The sequence below is a fragment of the Rhinolophus sinicus genome, chromosome 16 (assembly GCF_057876585.1).
Source record: "Rhinolophus sinicus isolate RSI-liver-muscle chromosome 16, RSI-T2T, whole genome shotgun sequence".
In the NCBI taxonomy this organism is placed as follows: Eukaryota; Metazoa; Chordata; class Mammalia; order Chiroptera; family Rhinolophidae; genus Rhinolophus; species Rhinolophus sinicus.
This window is the reverse complement of record NC_142516.1, coordinates 89,196,628-89,215,563: the sequence shown is the minus strand read 5'-3', so window position 1 is coordinate 89,215,563 and position 18,936 is coordinate 89,196,628. Positions and strand designations below refer to the sequence as shown.

General features: G+C 36.6%; 1 protein-coding gene across 1 annotated transcript in view; it reads right to left on the bottom strand.

The window, feature by feature from the left end:
* The window catches only part of PSPC1 (paraspeckle component 1), a 61,247-nt gene that overhangs the window by 29,640 nt on the left and 12,671 nt on the right, over nt 1-18,936 (bottom strand). Inside the window, exons 3-5 of the mRNA XM_019749595.3 lie at nt 13,217-13,312; nt 9,317-9,513; nt 2,781-2,865 (exon numbers count right to left, since the gene is read on the bottom strand). Of these exons, the coding sequence (XP_019605154.1) occupies nt 2,781-2,865; nt 9,317-9,513; nt 13,217-13,312 (378 nt within the window). The remainder of the gene's footprint in view (nt 1-2,780; nt 2,866-9,316; nt 9,514-13,216; nt 13,313-18,936) is intronic.

The following is an 18,936-nucleotide window of genomic DNA, read 5'->3' as shown; positions in this document are numbered from 1 at the left end:
ATTGTATCCCCAATACCTAAGATACTTTTCTTGTTTTTCCTTCTTTTAAATTAATTTAAAATTTACAGAAAAGCTGCAAAAATAGTAGTTTCTATATATCCCTCAGGCAGCATCCCCTAATTTTAACATGTTGCGTAACTATGGTACAATTATGAAAACCAAGAATTAACACTGGTATAATATCAGTTAAACTACAGATCTTATTCAAATTTCACCAGTTTCCTCACTAATGTCCATCTGTTCCAGGACCTTATCCAGAATCCCACATGGCATTTAATTACTTCCTCTTAGTTTCCTCCAGTGTGTTAACAGTTGTTTTTCTTGACTTTACTATTTTTCCATTTGTGCCTAATACAGATTGGAGACTATGCAAATCCTGTTTCTCAAATTTTGGCACAACAACTTTAGCACCCATCAGTAGACAATTGTCTGCAACAATTATCACTGTAGTGTTTGCGCGTTGGTGATTCTCTCTCATCCCTTCCACATTTATTCATTGGAATTCTACCATAAGGATGGGCTGCCCAATATCCATTTGTTTCTTTATTCATTCATTCAATTATTTACCTCTATCAGTATGGACTCATGGAAATTTATCTTAGATTAAAATCCAGTACTATCATTTTTTATTTTGTTGTTAAAATTGCTCCAACTTTGGTATTTTGGAGCTCCTTCAGCTGCCTTATGTCCTTTTAACATATCCCGTCCTTTTTTGAATACATTCTTACTGTCTCGTACAAGATATTTATTCTTTTTTCAGTCCTGGAATTAACGTGGTTTCTTTTGCTAGGGAATGGTGTTTCTAAACAAAAACCTGGGCACTACAGATGTGCACCACGCTTCTAGGGGCAGAGAGCTATAAAATGTATGTATATATGAACCCACACATATACACACGTGTCTATTTCTAAATCTGTCTAAATTAAATGTCACAGTTCATACTGACACCACAGTTCATTCAACACCACAGAAGTCATTTTAATTTTAACCTTTCTCTTTTCTTTCTTTCTCCAACAATGAGAAACCAGGGTCTTACTACTGAGATTCACTAATTTGTTCACATAAAAAAGTGTGTGTGTGTGTATATACACACACACACACACACACACACACACACACACACACAGATATATATAAAATTCTCAATAAAGACCTGATCAAAGAGAAAACAAAAGCATATACACAAAGTAGTTTCAGAATTCCTAACCCAGATTTCTGAGAAAAAAATTTACTAACTAGATTACAGAATTTATATATTATTCTTTTTGTTACTGTCCTATAGTATCCAGTTAAGATACTACCTTCCAAAGTTATTTAGGCTCCTTATTTTCTTCCCCATATGCTTTCAGTGTGATGTTATCCATTTATAATAAAGTTAGGTACATTTGTTAAGCTTGTACCCTGCTTTGGGTTCTTCCGTATTGTTTGGTTTTAAATATTTTTTTCAGTACACAAAGGGTGGGGTACTAATTTTAAAAGCCCAGCTGTCAAGCATAAATGTAAGAGGACAAAGCTGGTTATAGAAAAGAGTATTATGTCACAAGACTGAAGGTTTCCTTTTCTTAGTAAAAATAGGAGAGACTCAAACATATTTACATAAAAAAGGAGAGAAGCAACAAGAAAGCCACTGAAAAAAGGTCCCTCGTGTAAGGAGTTCATGCAGGGAGGTGCATATACAACAGTGAATCTGAGACTTTAGGATGCATCGGAATCAGCTGAGGGTTTGTTAAAGCTCCACCCCCTACAGTTTCTGGGGTTAGGTTTGAGACTCTCAGACAGTTCCCAGGTTAGAACACTGATTCCTGTACAAATGCCGTAATTTGAGAAATAGGTTAGACTAAAAGACAGAAACACATATACACTGGCAAACCAGGTACAAAGTTGGAAAAACTCAATTAAAATACAAGGAATACTACCTATCCCCAGACTGCGAAGACACTTCACACTCATTGACATTTTTTTGCTGTCTTAATTTTTTATTTCCCATGAGCATCTTACCGCCTAGCGCAAGCACTTACTACTTTTATAGCACTTTCGAAAGCAAAATTTTAAGTCTGCTTTAATCTATCATAGTTTTGTTTATAATATTTCCTAATTATTGTTTATTATGTTTTAGTATTAACTATTACGTTTTTGACACTTATAAAAGCAACATTTATCTCATTCTATATCACAATTAAATATTGCAGGTACAAAGAAAGCTGTTAATTTTTCTTTACACATCTTGGTTCAACCATTCTCCCAAATTTCCTTATTTAACCTAACAGATTTTAAGTTGAACCATCTTGAAATCATCTTTAAACCATCCATCTATTATGTACTCAAGTTAAATGCTCAAACCCTTTTTACCATAGATTCCATTTTCAGAAACCTTTTTTAAACAAATTATCAGAAGCACAAATATGCATAAAGGCCTTCGTAGTAGTGATAGACACAAGAAAAAAATTAGAACTAAGAGAAATTCAAATACATCCATCTCGGGAAAAATGGTCCAGTAAATCATAGTGCCTTTTACAATAAATTACACACAATAAAACCTAAGCTCCTTATGTTAAGTTTACAATGTATGTATGCAAAGTCCATTACCAGCTAAAAAAAATCGTAAGAATAACAAAGAATTATGCTAGTTTGTGAAGTAATTCCCATATTCAAACTGGACCTTTTTTTTTGTATTTTCCCGTTTGTCCAACTTGTTTATAACAGGCAGAGTGGTGTGTTAGTAATAAATAACACATGAGAACTACGAGTGCTCACATATGTTACAATGATGTTCTTTTTACCTCAGTTGTATTTGCTTCCGTTTTTGCAGCTCTTGGTTTCTGAGTTCTTCCAAGCGCCTGAGTTCTTCCTGACGCCTCATTAAATCTATAAAATATTGATTGCATATTAATATTTTTAGCTTCTCTTTGTGTTTTTATATAGATAAGCATACAGATTCTGTATTACTGGCAATATATTTAGTAACTTATTCATATTCATGCACCTAGCTTCTCTTTTGTCTACTTATCATCTGATACTGAAAGATTATAAGCTGCGTGATTAATCAAATTAACATCCTTTCTGGGTCTATTTCTTCATTTGTACGAAGAGAATAATAAAACTTATCCTTTTGTTCCGAAATCAAAATATGTACTAATTTTTTTTTTAACATAGGGCCTAGAACATACTAAAAACAGAATAAACAGTAGCTATATTTTCACTTACATCCTTTTATACAAATGAGAATTTTTCCAGCAGCAAGTGCAAAACCCAAAAAGACATCTTGGGAGACATCAAAGGGCACATAAGAACGAGACCAGACAAACAGTAGGAGTGGTGAGGTAGGACACTGCATACTGCCCAAAGAACCTCTCTCCCAACACAATCAGCATAAATGACTCACTGTGTGACCAACAATGAGAGCTACACAACTATCGCAATAATTAACTTTAGCAAGAGAAACCTCTAAGGCCAACAATATATAATCTACTTATATTACTAAGAGGAAATTCTTCAATTAGCCAAAGTATAAAAAATGTCTTACTATCATTAATTGTCCAAGAAAGTCAATTCAGTATATCCTGTAACAATTTTACCAATTTTGTAGGTTAGCTGCTCTTAACAGAGACTAGCCATATATATAATTATAAATGTAAAAATATGTATTAAATTTCTTCCATGAAAATTAATGAAAAAAGAACAAGAATTCTTTTTTTCTGACAACTGGATCTTCTTCTCCTTTTAATAAGCTGTACCAATTGAGAAAGCTGCTTTAACCTCTCAGATATTTCCTTACCTGTAACACTGGTATAATAATTAGCTCAAAGGATCGGACAACCAAATCATCAGGTAAGAACTTTTCTGAAACTAAATAGGCGCACTATCAACTTAAAACAAAACTACCATTTTACATTCACTAAATTATTTTTTAAGTTGTTAGTATCCAAAGTTCCTGAAAGCTCATTAAAGTGTATATATCTGTACAATGCCATAACAATATCCTTTGGGGGGAAATTGCCAAAAATATATATAACTAGGTATGTTTTTATCCTTTGATACAATAAACCACATTCATAGGAATTTGTTTTAAAGATATAATCCAAAGGTATCCATAGATATGAAGCACTTACTAGACCTAACAACATTTTTAAATGCTTACCTAACAAATTTAATAAAACAAAAAAAATTTATCTATACTATAATTTCAATATATATCATAAATATAGGTACACATCAAAAGGGAACAGAGGGGGATATAGACAAATTTAAAGTTTGATTTACTAGACTGTAAGAAAGTGTTTTCTCAATTTAACAACCTTCAAATTATGAAAACTGAATGTATGCTGTGATCTAACAAGTCAACTTTCTAGAAATACAAAAATCGAACCTACAGATTGAAAACACATTAGTCTCAAGGAAAGGTTGAAATATCATGATATACAACAAGATATTATCTTGAATACAGAACGGACAGATGGAAAGATGTAATAAAGCAAGTACGATAAAACGTTAACAGAATCTAAGTAGTGAACACCTTAAAATTCTTTCAAGTATTTTGTTTAAAATTTCTCGTAACAAAATGTTGGGGGGAAAACATATCCTGGTTAAGTTACTAGATTTTTAAAAGAAAAAAATTCCTATGAAGCCTGGTAAAAGAATCAAGTCACTTACATGGGGGGGAGGGGAACCAGGCTTACTTCAGACTGTTCAGAATGTTAACAGGAACATTCAACACTGGGAGACAATGAAACATGCTATCAAGTACTTCAGAAAGGAATGGGGGATGGGGGGAATCCGTGAATGTTTACCATTCAAGCACCAGTTTCAAGTACAAGGATCAGAGAGTATTTTAGAACATGTTAAGAAGTCCAGGACTGTTGTTTCTATTAATACTTCTTAAAGAAGCCATGAAGATAAACATCAGATAATCAAGTGATAAGAAGAAAAATCATGACTCAACCTATTTAAAGTAAGGTTAAGATTTAAACACATGAAGATTATGGTTAAAGAAAATGAAAAGAGAACATTGAGGAGCTAGCTGCACCCCCATTGTTCACTGCAGAATTATTCATACTAGCCAAGATATGGAAGCAACCTAAGTGTTCGTGTCAAGGGAAGAATGGATCAAGAAGATACGGTGTTTGTTAATATCCAATGGGGTGTGCATACATACACACACCTGTGTGCACACATATACAGAGTGGACATACAAAAAGATACACATGCACATACACAATGGAATATTCAGCCATGAGAAACACATGTTCGTTAGCAAATTTTTCTAAGTGTTGCTATCCTGTCGTTTGAGACAACATGGATGGACCTTGCAGGCATTATGCTCAGTGAAATAAGTCAGAAAGAGAAAAAAAACAAACACACAAAAAAATTTAAATTCACAGAAACAAGAAGAAAAGTGGTTATAGGGGGTTGGGAAAGTGGGAGAAATAGGGAGAAGGTAGTAAAAGGGTACAAACTTTCAGTTTTAAGATGAGTAAGGTCTGGGGATCTATGTATAATATAACCTGGTGAATATAGTTGATAACACTATTGTAACTGACAGTTGCTTTAGAGAAAACTTAAATGTTCTCACCAAAATAAAGCCAGCTTTAATACTTAAAAAAAAAAAAATTAAGTCAGTGTCGTACATCCAGACAAATCAGAAACAAATACATAAAAGTTGAGGTGAAAAGAGAAAGGAGGAGCAGCTGAATATGTCTATTTCCTTGTATTTTCTTTGGTAATCAGGAATCAAAAGATATTGTTTAAAGGAAATATACTTCTATTACTTATCAGTAGAAAGGCATACATAAAGAATGATAATATAGTCAAGAAAAATCCAGTGGTGGAACAGTGGAGAGTAACAGCAAAATGAAAGGCAGAGTTAATATTATCCATTCAGAGTTATAGTATTACAATTACAAAAGTAACACAAAAATAACCATGAAGGAAATTCAGGAACTGCCTAATATACTTCAGATCAAAAACAGAAAGAACAGGAAAAACATAACCTGTAATAAGTGTAAAGGGACCTGGATATAGAAATGACATCAGTCAAGTATAAATGAAGCAATTATTAAAAGGTACTGGTGTGTCCAATAAAAATCAACATATAAAAATTTGCTAAGATATATACATAAATATTCATTGCAGCATTATTTTATCTAACAAACTAGAAAGAGAACTAGATACCAACCAGTAAAGGAGGAACTAAGTTAATTACAGCCACTTAAGAGAATATTGTGCAGCTATTTAAAAGATGAGGCAGACTTTTATTTATGTACTTGTGGAAAAAGTAAAATAGCAAGGTGCAGAAAAAGAAAAACAGGGCTTTTTTGTTATAAATAAATACAAATCTACCCCGGACACGCATGATATTTTTTCATTAAAGGACACAAAAGAAACAAAATACAGAACAAACAGTGATTCCCAAAGAAAGCAGAGGCGGGACAGGAGAAATCCCGGACACGCAAGATTTTTTTTTTCATTAAAGGACACAAAAGAAACAAAATACAGAACAAACAGTGATTTCCAAACAAAGCAGAGGCGGGACAGGGGTGAGGGACCTTTTCTGTACCGCTTGAGTTTTCTACTTTCATGGTAGGTCAACTTGAGAGCCCTTCATTTCTGCAGAGCCACAAGACTAAGAATAACTCAAGTCCCTCCCCCACTTGAACACACCTTCACAAATGATGGGTGAAATACATAATTGCAGAACAAAAAAGAAAATTTTAAAATTTTTATTGAACACTGAAATGAATCTATCACCTGCAGACCTTTTGAAATAAATACAAGATGTACTTCAGCAGAAGTAAACCCAGAAGCAATGTGCTTTTCTAATATTGTAAAATGAAGTATTGTTAACAGGGATTATAAACACACCAAAAAAAACCCAAAAAATTACTCTGCTTTGCATGTCGAAATGCCCTTGGGGTAAGGCAGTTTCTGAGCGCTCACAGAGCTCTGAGGCCTAAAGAGATGCTCTGTCATAGTATATCTTCAGTACCTCAGACAGTGTCTCCTACAACTAACAGTAAATCTGTGCTGAAGCAATGACTGTTATAATACTACTGTCTGTCAGTAGCAGCAATATATGTGAATGCTTTCACTTCTAATCAATGTTATTTCCTAACCATCCCATGAATGTAGATAATGGGGAAACCAAGTGGCAAAGTGCCTGGCAGGCAATGAGCAGAGAACAATTCACACTGGACAGAAGCGCAAGAGCAATCATGGGGCCCAGGAAACTGAAGTGTTTTAAATGTCCCAATTGGTTCTGGTTTTAAAGCCACAAAACCACCAGACTGGATAAACTTGAAGCTCTCTCTTCCAGCTCTAAGCAGCCACTGATTCTTGACTCTCATCGACAACAATTTTCAAATTTTCTGCGAGACTCTTTAAAAATACTACACGGTATGAATGATTTCAGTTTTATTAGAAGAGTAAACTTATAGAACTGCTAGGTTTAGGATCCAAATAAACCAAAAATATATGACTAGTTTCTACTGTTTGTTGAATTGGATTTTGTTTTGTAACTCCCTATATGACATCAGCAGTTATTCAGTGACTTCATCATAATTGCTCAATAAACATTTACTGAACAGAGGGGGGGGGGGGGGGACGAGATTTTGTTCTAAAGGAAGTAAGAATCTACCAAAAGGATTTAGAGATTGAATGATGATCAAATTTTTATCTTTCAAAGAAATACTGGCTCTCATATAAAGAATGGCTTAGAGGAAGATGGCAGGAAGTCCAATAAGAAAGCTACTGCAGAAATCCAGACAGGCATTTGTGGTGCCTTGACGTCTGGGGCAGCCAAGAGAAGGTAGATCAACATTTACTGAAAGGCTTTATTAGGAAAACTAAAACAAAATATTTAAGAGCAAAATAATAGAAAAAAATTAGGTGCTTAATTTAAGAAATACAAAACTAGGGGCGACCAGATGACTCAGTTGGTTAGAGCATGAGCTCGCAACGAGGTTGCTGGTTCAATTCCCACATGGGATGGAGGGCTGCGCCCCCGCAACGAAGATTGAAAACGGCAACTGGACTTGGAGCTGAAGCTGTGCCCTCAACTAGACTGAAGGAGCTGATGGGCGCTGGAGAAACACACTGTTCCCCAATATTCCCCAATAAAAAAAAAATTTTAATTAAAAAAAAGAAAAAAAGCACAAAACTAGTAAACTATATAAATGTCTATAACCACTAGGTTGTACACCTGAAACTAATATGAAATAATACTGAATGTCAGCTGTAACTTAAAATTTTTCAAAAGAGGGGGGAAGGTAAAGAGGAATAAGAGGTCCTAATTTCCAGGTATAAAACAAGTCATGGGTGTACTGTACAGCATGGGGAATATAGTCAGTAATATTGTGATAGGGTGGGACTGTGTCACATGGCTGCTGGACTTACGGTGATCACTTCCTTAGGTTTATAGTTGTTGATCACTTCTTTAGGTTTATGGATGCTGAATAACTATGGTGTACACCTGAAACTAATATAATATTTTATGTTAGCTATATTTTAATAAAAATCTTTAAAAATACAAAACAAATTTTTAAAAAGAAATACTAAACTATTACAGATAGTGGGGAAAAATGAGTGATAGGAAGAACTAGGAAAAATTATTTGGAGAATTAAAGAACAGAAAAAAAGGAGAAATAATAAAGATAGGAATAAAAAAAAAAAAACCTAGAAAGAAGGGACAAGAAATGAGCTTCTGATATATATTTAAACATCTTGTCATGTTATTAGGTATTTGCTCAGTAAATATGAGAGTAAACTATTACCCTCTATGACTACTCTTAGAAATTCAGTTAGCGCAGTCTCAAATGTTTAACATGTTCTTGCCAATTACTAAGAAATTAGTCTCCCCAAATCCCCATATCCACCAGCACACATGAATCTTTTTTTTTATCTCTGTCAAAGAATATCCGTTTGTAACCTGACATGTAATAATAATCTTAAACAGCCAGCATTTGTCCTAATTCTTTCCACCGAAGAAAATCTTGATATGAGACTTTATGCCCTAACTACCTAGCAAGAATTACCCACCGTGCTTCTCTTTTTTTGCAAGCAGAATCATGTATTTGCTACTGGCAAAATTTAAAAACATTAATTACCTCCAACAACACTACTAATGTAGGTAAAAATTGATTTTAAATACTTCTTTTAAAGGAAGTTCTCTCAGAAAAGGGAGGTTTTTTGTTTCTAATGCGCTGAGTTCCAACTGTCTCTCTAGACTCCTAACTGGCTACTTAAACAATAATAGGTGCCAATAAGAAATATAAATGAACATCAAGAAAAAAATCGGAACATCTACATGAAAACCCATTTTTACCTTGCCTCATTAGCATTAACTGGTGTTCATGCCTGGCTGCTTCCATTTCTGCCTCCAGTTTCTCTTTGGCTTCTCTGATGTTTCTATCAACCTGCTCACGCTGCTGCTTTTCCATTTCGTCAAGAGCCTTCCATCGAGATGCATACTCAAATTCAAATGTCCCAGGCTGAGCAAAACGTGGTGGCTGCTCTCTTTCCCTAAGTTTACATTTTAAAAGATATAGAAATATATGTTTAAAAGGTAAAACAACAAAGCTAACAAGAACTACCATTTACTGAGCACTTGCAATGTTCATGGCACTGCGTCAGGCAAGTACTCTACACAAACTGCCTCATGGCAATACTGTAATGCAGGTTTTAACAAGCCTGAGTTTGAAAAATGGCCCAAGGATGCCCAACTTAGAAGTAATGAAGCCAGGCTTCGAACCCAAGCAATCAGATGCTATAACCTATACTCCCCTAATTATCATCTCCAAAAAGGCTTTTCTGGTATTCATTCAGCAAACAATTTCACATGCGGCAGTCTTCAACATATGAATTAAATGTGCCCTAAGCTAATTGTCTGGAATCAGATTTTTTTTTTTTCCTCACAGTAACTTTTAGGGATAGGAGTAAAAGGAGATAGAGTTTATTAAATGCTATGTGCCAGACTAATTGGCTAGGCCAAAAACTAAAGGACTTAAAAAAATTAATAAAAATTAAAAAATAAAGGCCTAATTTACTACAGTTGTAGTTATTTGTTCAATACTTGTTTCTCTTGCTAGACTGTAAACTTGGTAGGGATATGTAATATCTGTTAACTGCTGTACCTCAAGTACCTAGACAGTACCTGGCACAATGTATAATTGAATATTTCTTGAATAAATGAAAAAATCATGAGCAAATGACCAAATTTTTTTTTAAAAATAAAGACCTACGAATATACCCGAAATTGAAAGAAATTCTTCAATTAATTACAATTGCCTATCATAGCTTCTACTAACAAGTACTGATAACACTAACCCCACTCCACCAATAAAAGTATAGATGCCTTGCATTCATAAATTTAACTTTTATTTCGGGTTGGGGAGGGGAAGGTTAATGCATGGGACAAATATGGGAGATAAACAAAATGCTGTCAGCCAGAGGGAAGATGTCCTTTTATCAAGAAAGAGCTTCAAGTATCTCCAGAGTCATTTAAGGAAATTCACAAAGTTAACCATGATCTAGACAGTCTATCCCTAAAAAAGACTTTGATTTTGTTCTTTTTTAAGCACTGACTGGGAAAGGGAAAGGAATGGGGGGAATCCACCACCCACTAATTTTTCTGGAAGAATTATTAGGCAGTCATTCCTACTTCAGACATTGACTACAAAAATAAATATTAACAATTCTTCTTTTTCCGCCAAGGAAAACACTTTAAAACAATATGGATTTGGGGAGTTAGAAATGAATTTGAAAAAAAAAAAAGAAAGAAATGAATTTAAATTGTGGTTCTTATGCTTTGTGTACATTTCCTTCTGAGCATAACTCTTTAGTATTATAGCAAAATTGAGACTATAATGGTATCTTACAAGGTTTGCTGGGATAATTAAACAAATTAATCATTCTATAAACAAATATTGTCTATACATTCCATTTCTTGTAACACCCTTATAATTCCAGTTCTCTACTAAAACCAAAAATATACAATGGTACGTCAGTTTTCGAATGTCTCCGTTGACGGACATTTTGGTTTACGAATGCCATAAATTTTATGGCATCATCAGATAACAAAATTCACGCTAAATGTGCAGTTTTGGGGGTTGATTTTAAAGGTCTGGAACGGATTGATCCATTTTACATTCTATGGGGAAACTGTGCCTCGGTTTTTGAATGTTTCAGAACTCAACGGTCTTCCAGAACGGATTATGTCCGAAAATCGACATACCACTGTACTCTATTTCACATTTGTAATGATTAGCTATAACCAGAAAAAAGGGTCAAGAGAATAGGAAATCAGCCTTTGAAAAATAGCACAATAAGAGAGATTAAAATGGTTATGAAACACAACTGATTATTACTGATACTTCTTCCCTGTACTAATTTCCTCCCTCATTTTCAGGACGCGCTCTGCTGTTTGCCCACTACCAAAATGACTGCTGTCTTTGCCTCATTCCTCCTGATCTTCCTAACCTCTATGAAACTGGAGTATTCCATGGTTCACCCCTCTGACACAGTTTTCTATCACATGAGGTAAGTCTAGCCCGGACAGCTCACCTAAAATCAGATGAAACTCCAAATACTGACTTGACATCTACACCTGGATATTCAGAAGCCTAACCCTGTCCAAAACAGGTTTCCTGATCTTCCTTTCCAATCTGCAACTCCTACAGGATTCTCCCAATCAGTCTCCAGCAACTTCCATACTTCCAGTTACTTAGGCTAAAAACCGTGTAATCAATCTTTTAACTTTCTCCCACATGCCCATAATCCATCTGCAAAATCCCAAGTCTATTTTCAAACTGCACCCATAACCTGACCATTTCTCAGCATCACCACTGTGACTACTACTCCATGTCAACAGGCTCCTAAACTTATCTCCCCAATTCCACCCTTAGCGCTTTATCATCTACTTTAAAACAGCCAGAAAGCTCCTGTTAAGCTTAAGTCACAACTCTGCTTCTTCCTTTTTCATCAAATGCAAAAAGCAAAGTCAGCTCAACAGCCTTCAATGCCTAACATCCTGCACTCCCCACAATGCGCCCTATCTCTGTCACCCCTGCTACTCCCCGTCACTCGTCACTCACGAGCTCCAGCTGACCTGGTACTGTGACTGGAATGTGCAGGAGAGTCCTCCTCCCTCAGGGCCTTGACAGTTCCTATTTCCTCTGCTGAGATCACTGTCCTCTACTCCATCCCCTTCTGGCAGCTACATGGCTAGCTTTGTCCTCCTACTTCATGCTGTTAATCAAATGTCACCCTCTCAGGCAGGCTTTTCTAACCCTCTGTATAAAACAGCCACACTCCACTGGTTGCTTTCCCCCATCTTTTCACATGTTTTATTGTTTAGCCACCTTCCCAACCCCATAGCATGAATTTCTAGTCAATTTTGTTTCACTGATGCATCTCCAGAACCAGACACACAGCAAGCACTCCTATTTGTCATTTGAAACAACTACGTAAAAGGAAAAAACATTCAACTGCACTAAAATCAAACAATGCTAATTAAAAAACTATGCATAAAATACCATTTTGCACACAGACTACCAAACCTTAAAATCACAACATCCTCTTCTTTGTCAGGATGAAGAAAAATACTTTTATCCGTACACTAATGAGTATTAATTGGTATTATTATTTCTGGAGAACTATTTACCAGTATGAACCAACTTTAAATATGCATGATCTGTGATCTAAGCCTTTACACCTCACTTTAGTGTTTGTTTATTTTTAAATAGTACTTCTCACTACTTCATATGTTTTAAAATCTGTGGTTCGTTAGTTTTTTTATATCTCCACCACCAGAAATGTAAGCATCACGAGGGCAGAAAGAATTCAAAGTTGCGCTGGTAGCACCTAGAACAGTGCCAGGCACAAAGGCATTCCAACATTTGTTGAATTCATGCCTACAAATGTTACATGTTTTTATATCCTCCACCTTACCTCCCAAAAAAGTCTCCTTTGAATCTATACCTGAAGTATACTAATTAAATACATCTAGATTTGATTGTTTCTCTGGCATAAACATTACTGACAGTCTCCTCCTACCTACCCACCCCTGCTGTACTTACAAAAGTAGAGACTTTTCTAAGTTAATGTTTTAGCCATGTAGACCAGGCCAATTAACAGAACACCTTATAATCCAACAATACCTGAAAACAAATGTAATAAATACCCTCGATAGCACATATCTAAAATATCTTTATCGATAAAATCTTACTTATGATATTGTTGGGTTTTCTGCATTAGCTTCTCTGGCAAGCCATCTTCATCATCAAACTGCTCCATAGGCTCTACAATGACTGGACGTGGGGTCCTGGAGAGGTGAAGAGCATTAATAAGAATTAATATAGTGTCTAGAATTATTATCCTCCTAGAAATATTTTGTAATTCCAAGATACATATTTGGAAAATGTCTCTCAAGAAAAATGTCTCAGAAGTGATCATAAATACTCACACAATCTGTCCATAACTATCTGCTGCACCAGACACAGGTGAACATCAAAGCCGACAAAGATGAATGCTTGTTTTTAGAGCATAGAGTCCAAGACACAGAAAAGTAAACCAATAACTATGAACCTGTGCAACCTCTGCAGTAACGTCTACAAAGTACAATGAAAAAGAAGAGCACCTAACTCATGTTTTATGTATGTGGTGTTGCATTCCCATGTTCCACACTTCAATCTCCCAACTCCATCCACCTCCCAGCCTCTCTGTGGCTAACCAGTGTTCTTCGGTAAAGTCTTTCTAAAGTCTAAAATCAGACCTAAAAGATACCAATCAAGCAAAAGGGAAGGAGGAGGGGGAGTCGTAAGACACAACATATTCAAGGAGGAAGTTGAAGGAAGAGGGAGACAAGAGTGGAAGATGAAAGATATGACTTGGAAACCCTCCTTCTTTACTATCTTCCTAAGCAAAATAGGAAGAAGGGAGAAGTCAATGGGGAAAGACAAAAAAGGAGAATAAGTGGAGTGGATGATATACTGATATTACATTTTTCCTTGCTATCTGTCTCTCATCATACAAGCAATAGTAAAACCTATTTACACTGCATTCTGAACAGAGATGCTTCAGAGAGAAACAGGTCACTGTTAACCTTTGAAATGTTAACAGAAGAGCTAGAGGAAGTGAAGGGGCTTTCTGGATGCCAAAAGCATCCCTTTACAAATAAATAAAGATCCAGAGATTAACAGAGACTGTAAATCCTAAAATACAAGGAAAGGAAAGATACAAAATGATTATTTAAAAACAATTCCTGGGCTACTGGAGACATTTTAGAGGGAGAATTAAAAGCAGATATTGGGGGCCGGCCCGGTGGTTAGAGCTCCGTGCTCCTAACTCCGAAGGCTGCCGGTTCAATTCCCACATGGGCCAGTGGGCTCTCAACCACAAGGTTGCCAGTTCAATTCCTCGAGTCCCGCGAGGGATGGTGGGCTCTGCCCCCTGCAACTAAGATTGAACACGGCACCTTGAGCTGAGCTGCCTCCCGGATGGCTCAGTTGTTGGTTGGAGTGCATCCTCTCAACCACAAGGTTGCCGGTTCGACTCCCACAAGGGATGGTGGGCTGTGCCCCCTGCAACTAGCAACGGCAACTGGACCTGGAGCTGAGCTGCGCCCTCCACAACTAAGACTGAAAGGACAACTTGACTTAGAAAAAAGAAGTCCTGGAAGTACACACTGTTCCCCAATAAAGTCCTGTTCCCCATCCCCAATAAAATCTTTAAAAAAAAAAGCAGATATCAAATATTTTGGGGTGATGGAGACAATGAAATTATAGAAACCTCATATAAATTGAGTGGCAACCCAAATGAAAAGGGATTTCTAGGCCCCAATTTCCAGGATGAGACCTCATACCCAACATGTAGGAAGAGAAACATAATGAAGAATGCGTAAATACAACATCAAAGAGTACAGGCACCCAAATGAGGTATGAGAAAGCTGAATGGTCCTGAGCCCATCCAACCGACAGGAGCATGTGGTACTTCTAAGAGGACCTAAAGGGGCCCAGGGACAAAATGAAGAATATGCTCCACTTAGCCACTGGAAGCCATAGCAGGACCACAAACATCAGAAAACTACTAGGGCCAAATAAGAACACCACCTGAGCAGAGACCAACAAAGACAGAAACTTCAATATCACGTGGACACCACCACTCAAGAGAAAAATCAAAAAAGGAAACTCAAGAAGGAAAATGTACTAAGATCACTTGTCACTCAGAACATGACAATTATTTGGAATTGACAAGACTGATTTGATGAGTTCAGGAAATAGTGAACAAAATTAGAGAACACAAGGACTACTATACTATCAATGTCAAATGTCATTAACTACAAAATTGCAATTTTCAACATATGAATATGGCCGATTAGACACTTTTATACATCAGGGGGCTGGGGGGAGTACAGCCCTCTGGGAGACAACTTGACCAATACATACAAATGTTATACATTTACGCCTTATTCCTGCAATTCCATTTCCAAAGTGATAAGTGAGGAAAGATCAGTCACAACTACACTCACATTACATAATACAAAGGAAAAAAGAAGTGTGGTATACAGGGATGTCCTTAAGGGACTGTCTTTTTATTTATTGAGACTGTATACGCTAAAATGTGAACATTTATGTTTTCATTGTATGGGTCACTCCCTGTAGACGCTCCCTTTGTCCATTATCTCACCCACCTTGTTTATTTCACTTCAATCTTTAGGTGTTAAGTTTTTTTACAAACCTAAGTAACTTAAATTTATAGGTGTAATTACTAAATTTACTTTTTTTACAAATGTAGGTAAATATTACATAGAAAAAAATAGATCAAAAAGAAATAAATCCAAGTGATCAACCATAATGTTAAATCTGGAGTTACTATCATCTGTGGGTTTTTTTACCTCCTTGACTTGCCCCTGAATTATTAGTTTTGTTGTAAAATTGATAAATGTTACATTGCAGAAAAATTTAAACGACATAGTAAATTGCATAGAAGTTCTGTGAAATCCCATCACTGGAGAGAACCTCTAATCAAGTTTCATGAACATCTCTTCAGATTTTCCTTTCTGCTAGGTATAATTTTCTGTAGAATCACGTATATGTGCTTTCTTTAGAAATCTTGTATGACAATATAAAATGGTACCATTACAGATGTAGGCATGTACCATACCAATTCGTGTACATTTAAGGTTTCCATGTTTTTTCTGTAATGATACATTATATGATGAACATATATGTGTGATTGATCTTTCCTCACTTTTTCAAGTATCTCTTTAGAACTGTGAGAATAGTAGTAAAAAAATGGTGACTTGAAAGATGATGCAACATTTTGCGCATGCAATTAAAAAAAAGGATTACATAACAAAAATTTGTTTCACTACTAAATCATTGTTGCAGACATACACTCTTTTGTGGGGGTTTTTACATTTGTCTTTTTTTTTGGGGGGGGGGAAGGGGAACAGGACTTTATTGGGGAACAGTGTGCACTTCCAGGACTTTTCTCCAAGTCAAGTTGTTGTCCTTTCAATCTTAGTTGTGGAGGGTTCTGTTCAGCTTCAAGTTGTTCTTTCAGTCTTAGTTGTGGAGGGCACAGCTCAGCTCCAGGTCCAGTTGCCGTTGCTAGTTGCAGGGGACACAGCCCACCATCCCTTGCGGGAGTCGAACCGGCAACCTAGTGGTTGAGAGGACACGCTCCAACCGAGCCATCTGGGAGCTCAGCGGCAGCTCAGCTCCAGGTGCCGTGTTCAATTTTAGTTGCAGGGGGCGCTGCCCACCATCCCTTGCGGGAGTCGAGGAATTGAACTGGCAACCTTGTGGTTGAGAGCCCACTGGCCCATGTGGGAATCGAACTGGCAGCCTTCGGAGTTAGGAGCACGGAACTCTAACCGCCTGAGCCACCAGGCCGGCCCCCATTTGTCTTTTTTTAACATATTTGATAATTAAAGAGTAAAGATAAAATAATTCCTAGGATGATGAAAGGTTTTAAGATGGAGAAAAAATAGAAAATCACTAGAACCTGACAATGTTACCTCCGACTTATAAAATGACTCTATGGAGCCACATGGCAATTTTAAGAAAATAAAAGGGCCGGCCGGTGGCTCAAGTGGTTGGAGCACCGTGCTCCTAACACCGAGGTCGTCAGTACAAGTCCCACATGGGCCAGTGAGCTGCTCCCTCTACACCTAAGATTGTGAACAGCTCTCCCTGGAGCTGGGATGCCAGCAGCAGACAGAAGTTAGCGTGAGCTGCTGTGTGTTGCCGTGGGCTGCCGTGTGCCGCCATGAATGGCCGGTGGCCAGAGTGAATGGCCGCAGCAGGCAAGAGCTGCCATGAGCTGCTGTGAGCGGCCAACCAACCACTGGCGACCGGCTGCCTCAGCGGGGAAGCGCAAGGCTCATAATACCAGCATGGGCCAGGGAGCTGTGTCCTACACAACTAGACTGAGAAACAACGCTTGAACAGGAGTGGAGGGGGGAGGCGGAAGAAAGGGGGCGGGGGAGGGAAATGAGTTTATTCTATTTTTAAAATTTTCTTTTTGTTCTTTTGTTCTTTTGACAACCTCTAGAAGTAAGTACTAAAATATCAGTCCTTACAAATTAGGACTGCTCAAAAAAGAAAGTAAAAACCTAAAATTGGACCCGATTGATACTAATAATATACCAAAGGTATATATCCACCACTAGCCGGTATGTCTAGAAAACTCTTATGTTTCCAATATATAAACAAAGAAATATTACATTGTTTTCATTAAATGTTTTTTCTGAATCTAAAAGTAACCCTGTTTAATGGAAAGGTATATGATGAAGCAAATAAAACGTTGGAAAATGTACAGTTAAGCATGAGTATAAAATAGGAAAAGTATAAAAAATTATTAATGGAACAATCACTTGTGTGCAGAAAAGAGTTACCAAAGCAAGCCTGAAATTGCTATTCCATCACCCTAACTGATAAGGCTGGTTTTCTGTGCCAAAACTGTCCAATTGGTTTATGTTGAGCATAAATCTTCTAAGTTTGTTTCTTTCTGGGAATCTGAAATTTTAGTATTTGCCAGATATAAGGGAACTCACAAAACTGACACTCCACCCTCTACCTCCACCCCTACACTCTTAGGGTCAGTTAAAGTTCCCCTAGTAGTTTTAACACTTCGTTGTGTTATCTTAACTAACTGCTGGAGGATTTAAGACAGTCCCTCAACAGAAAGGACTTAGAAGCTTACACCTAGTTTCACCCCAGACTTCACCCCACGTACATTTTTCCTTTGCTGATTTTGATCTGTATTCCTTCACTGTAATAAATGTTGGTCGTTAGGCTATATATTGAGGCCTGAGTCCTTCTAGTGAACCACTAAACCCAGAGATGGTCTTGGAGATCCCCAAGATACACTTGTGAGCACATTATAATCAAATATAATAACTTCTGCTAACATATTCACATTTTTATTTCCAGTCTTTTTTCTAATCAGTTTACTAACACAAATTTGGATCACAGTATACATTCTAGTTTTATGTCCTTTTCTCTTTTTATTTGCTAAATGAATGTTTTACTTATAGGAGAAAAAAGTTTTAGAGCAGTTGTTAGATATATGTGCATAGCTAAATGCTCTGCCATAAATGAAATGTGGAGTTCATAATTTTAGTTTTGTTTGTATTTATTGATACAATTCACATACCATAAAATTCACCCCTTTAAAGTGTACAGTTCAATGGTTTTTAGTATGTGCAACCATCACCACAATCTAATCCCAGACATTTTCATCAACCCAAAAAGAAACCACAAACTCATTAGCCATCAACTCCCCATCCCTTTTCCCCTGAGTCTCTGACAACTACTAATCACTATGGAATATACTACCTTTAAAACAATTCTTCGCATGAATGTTGCATTTCCGGTGTCATGAAAAATTCTTACCAAAATAACTATGTACTAATCTACTGTAAGCACAATCTACTTGACC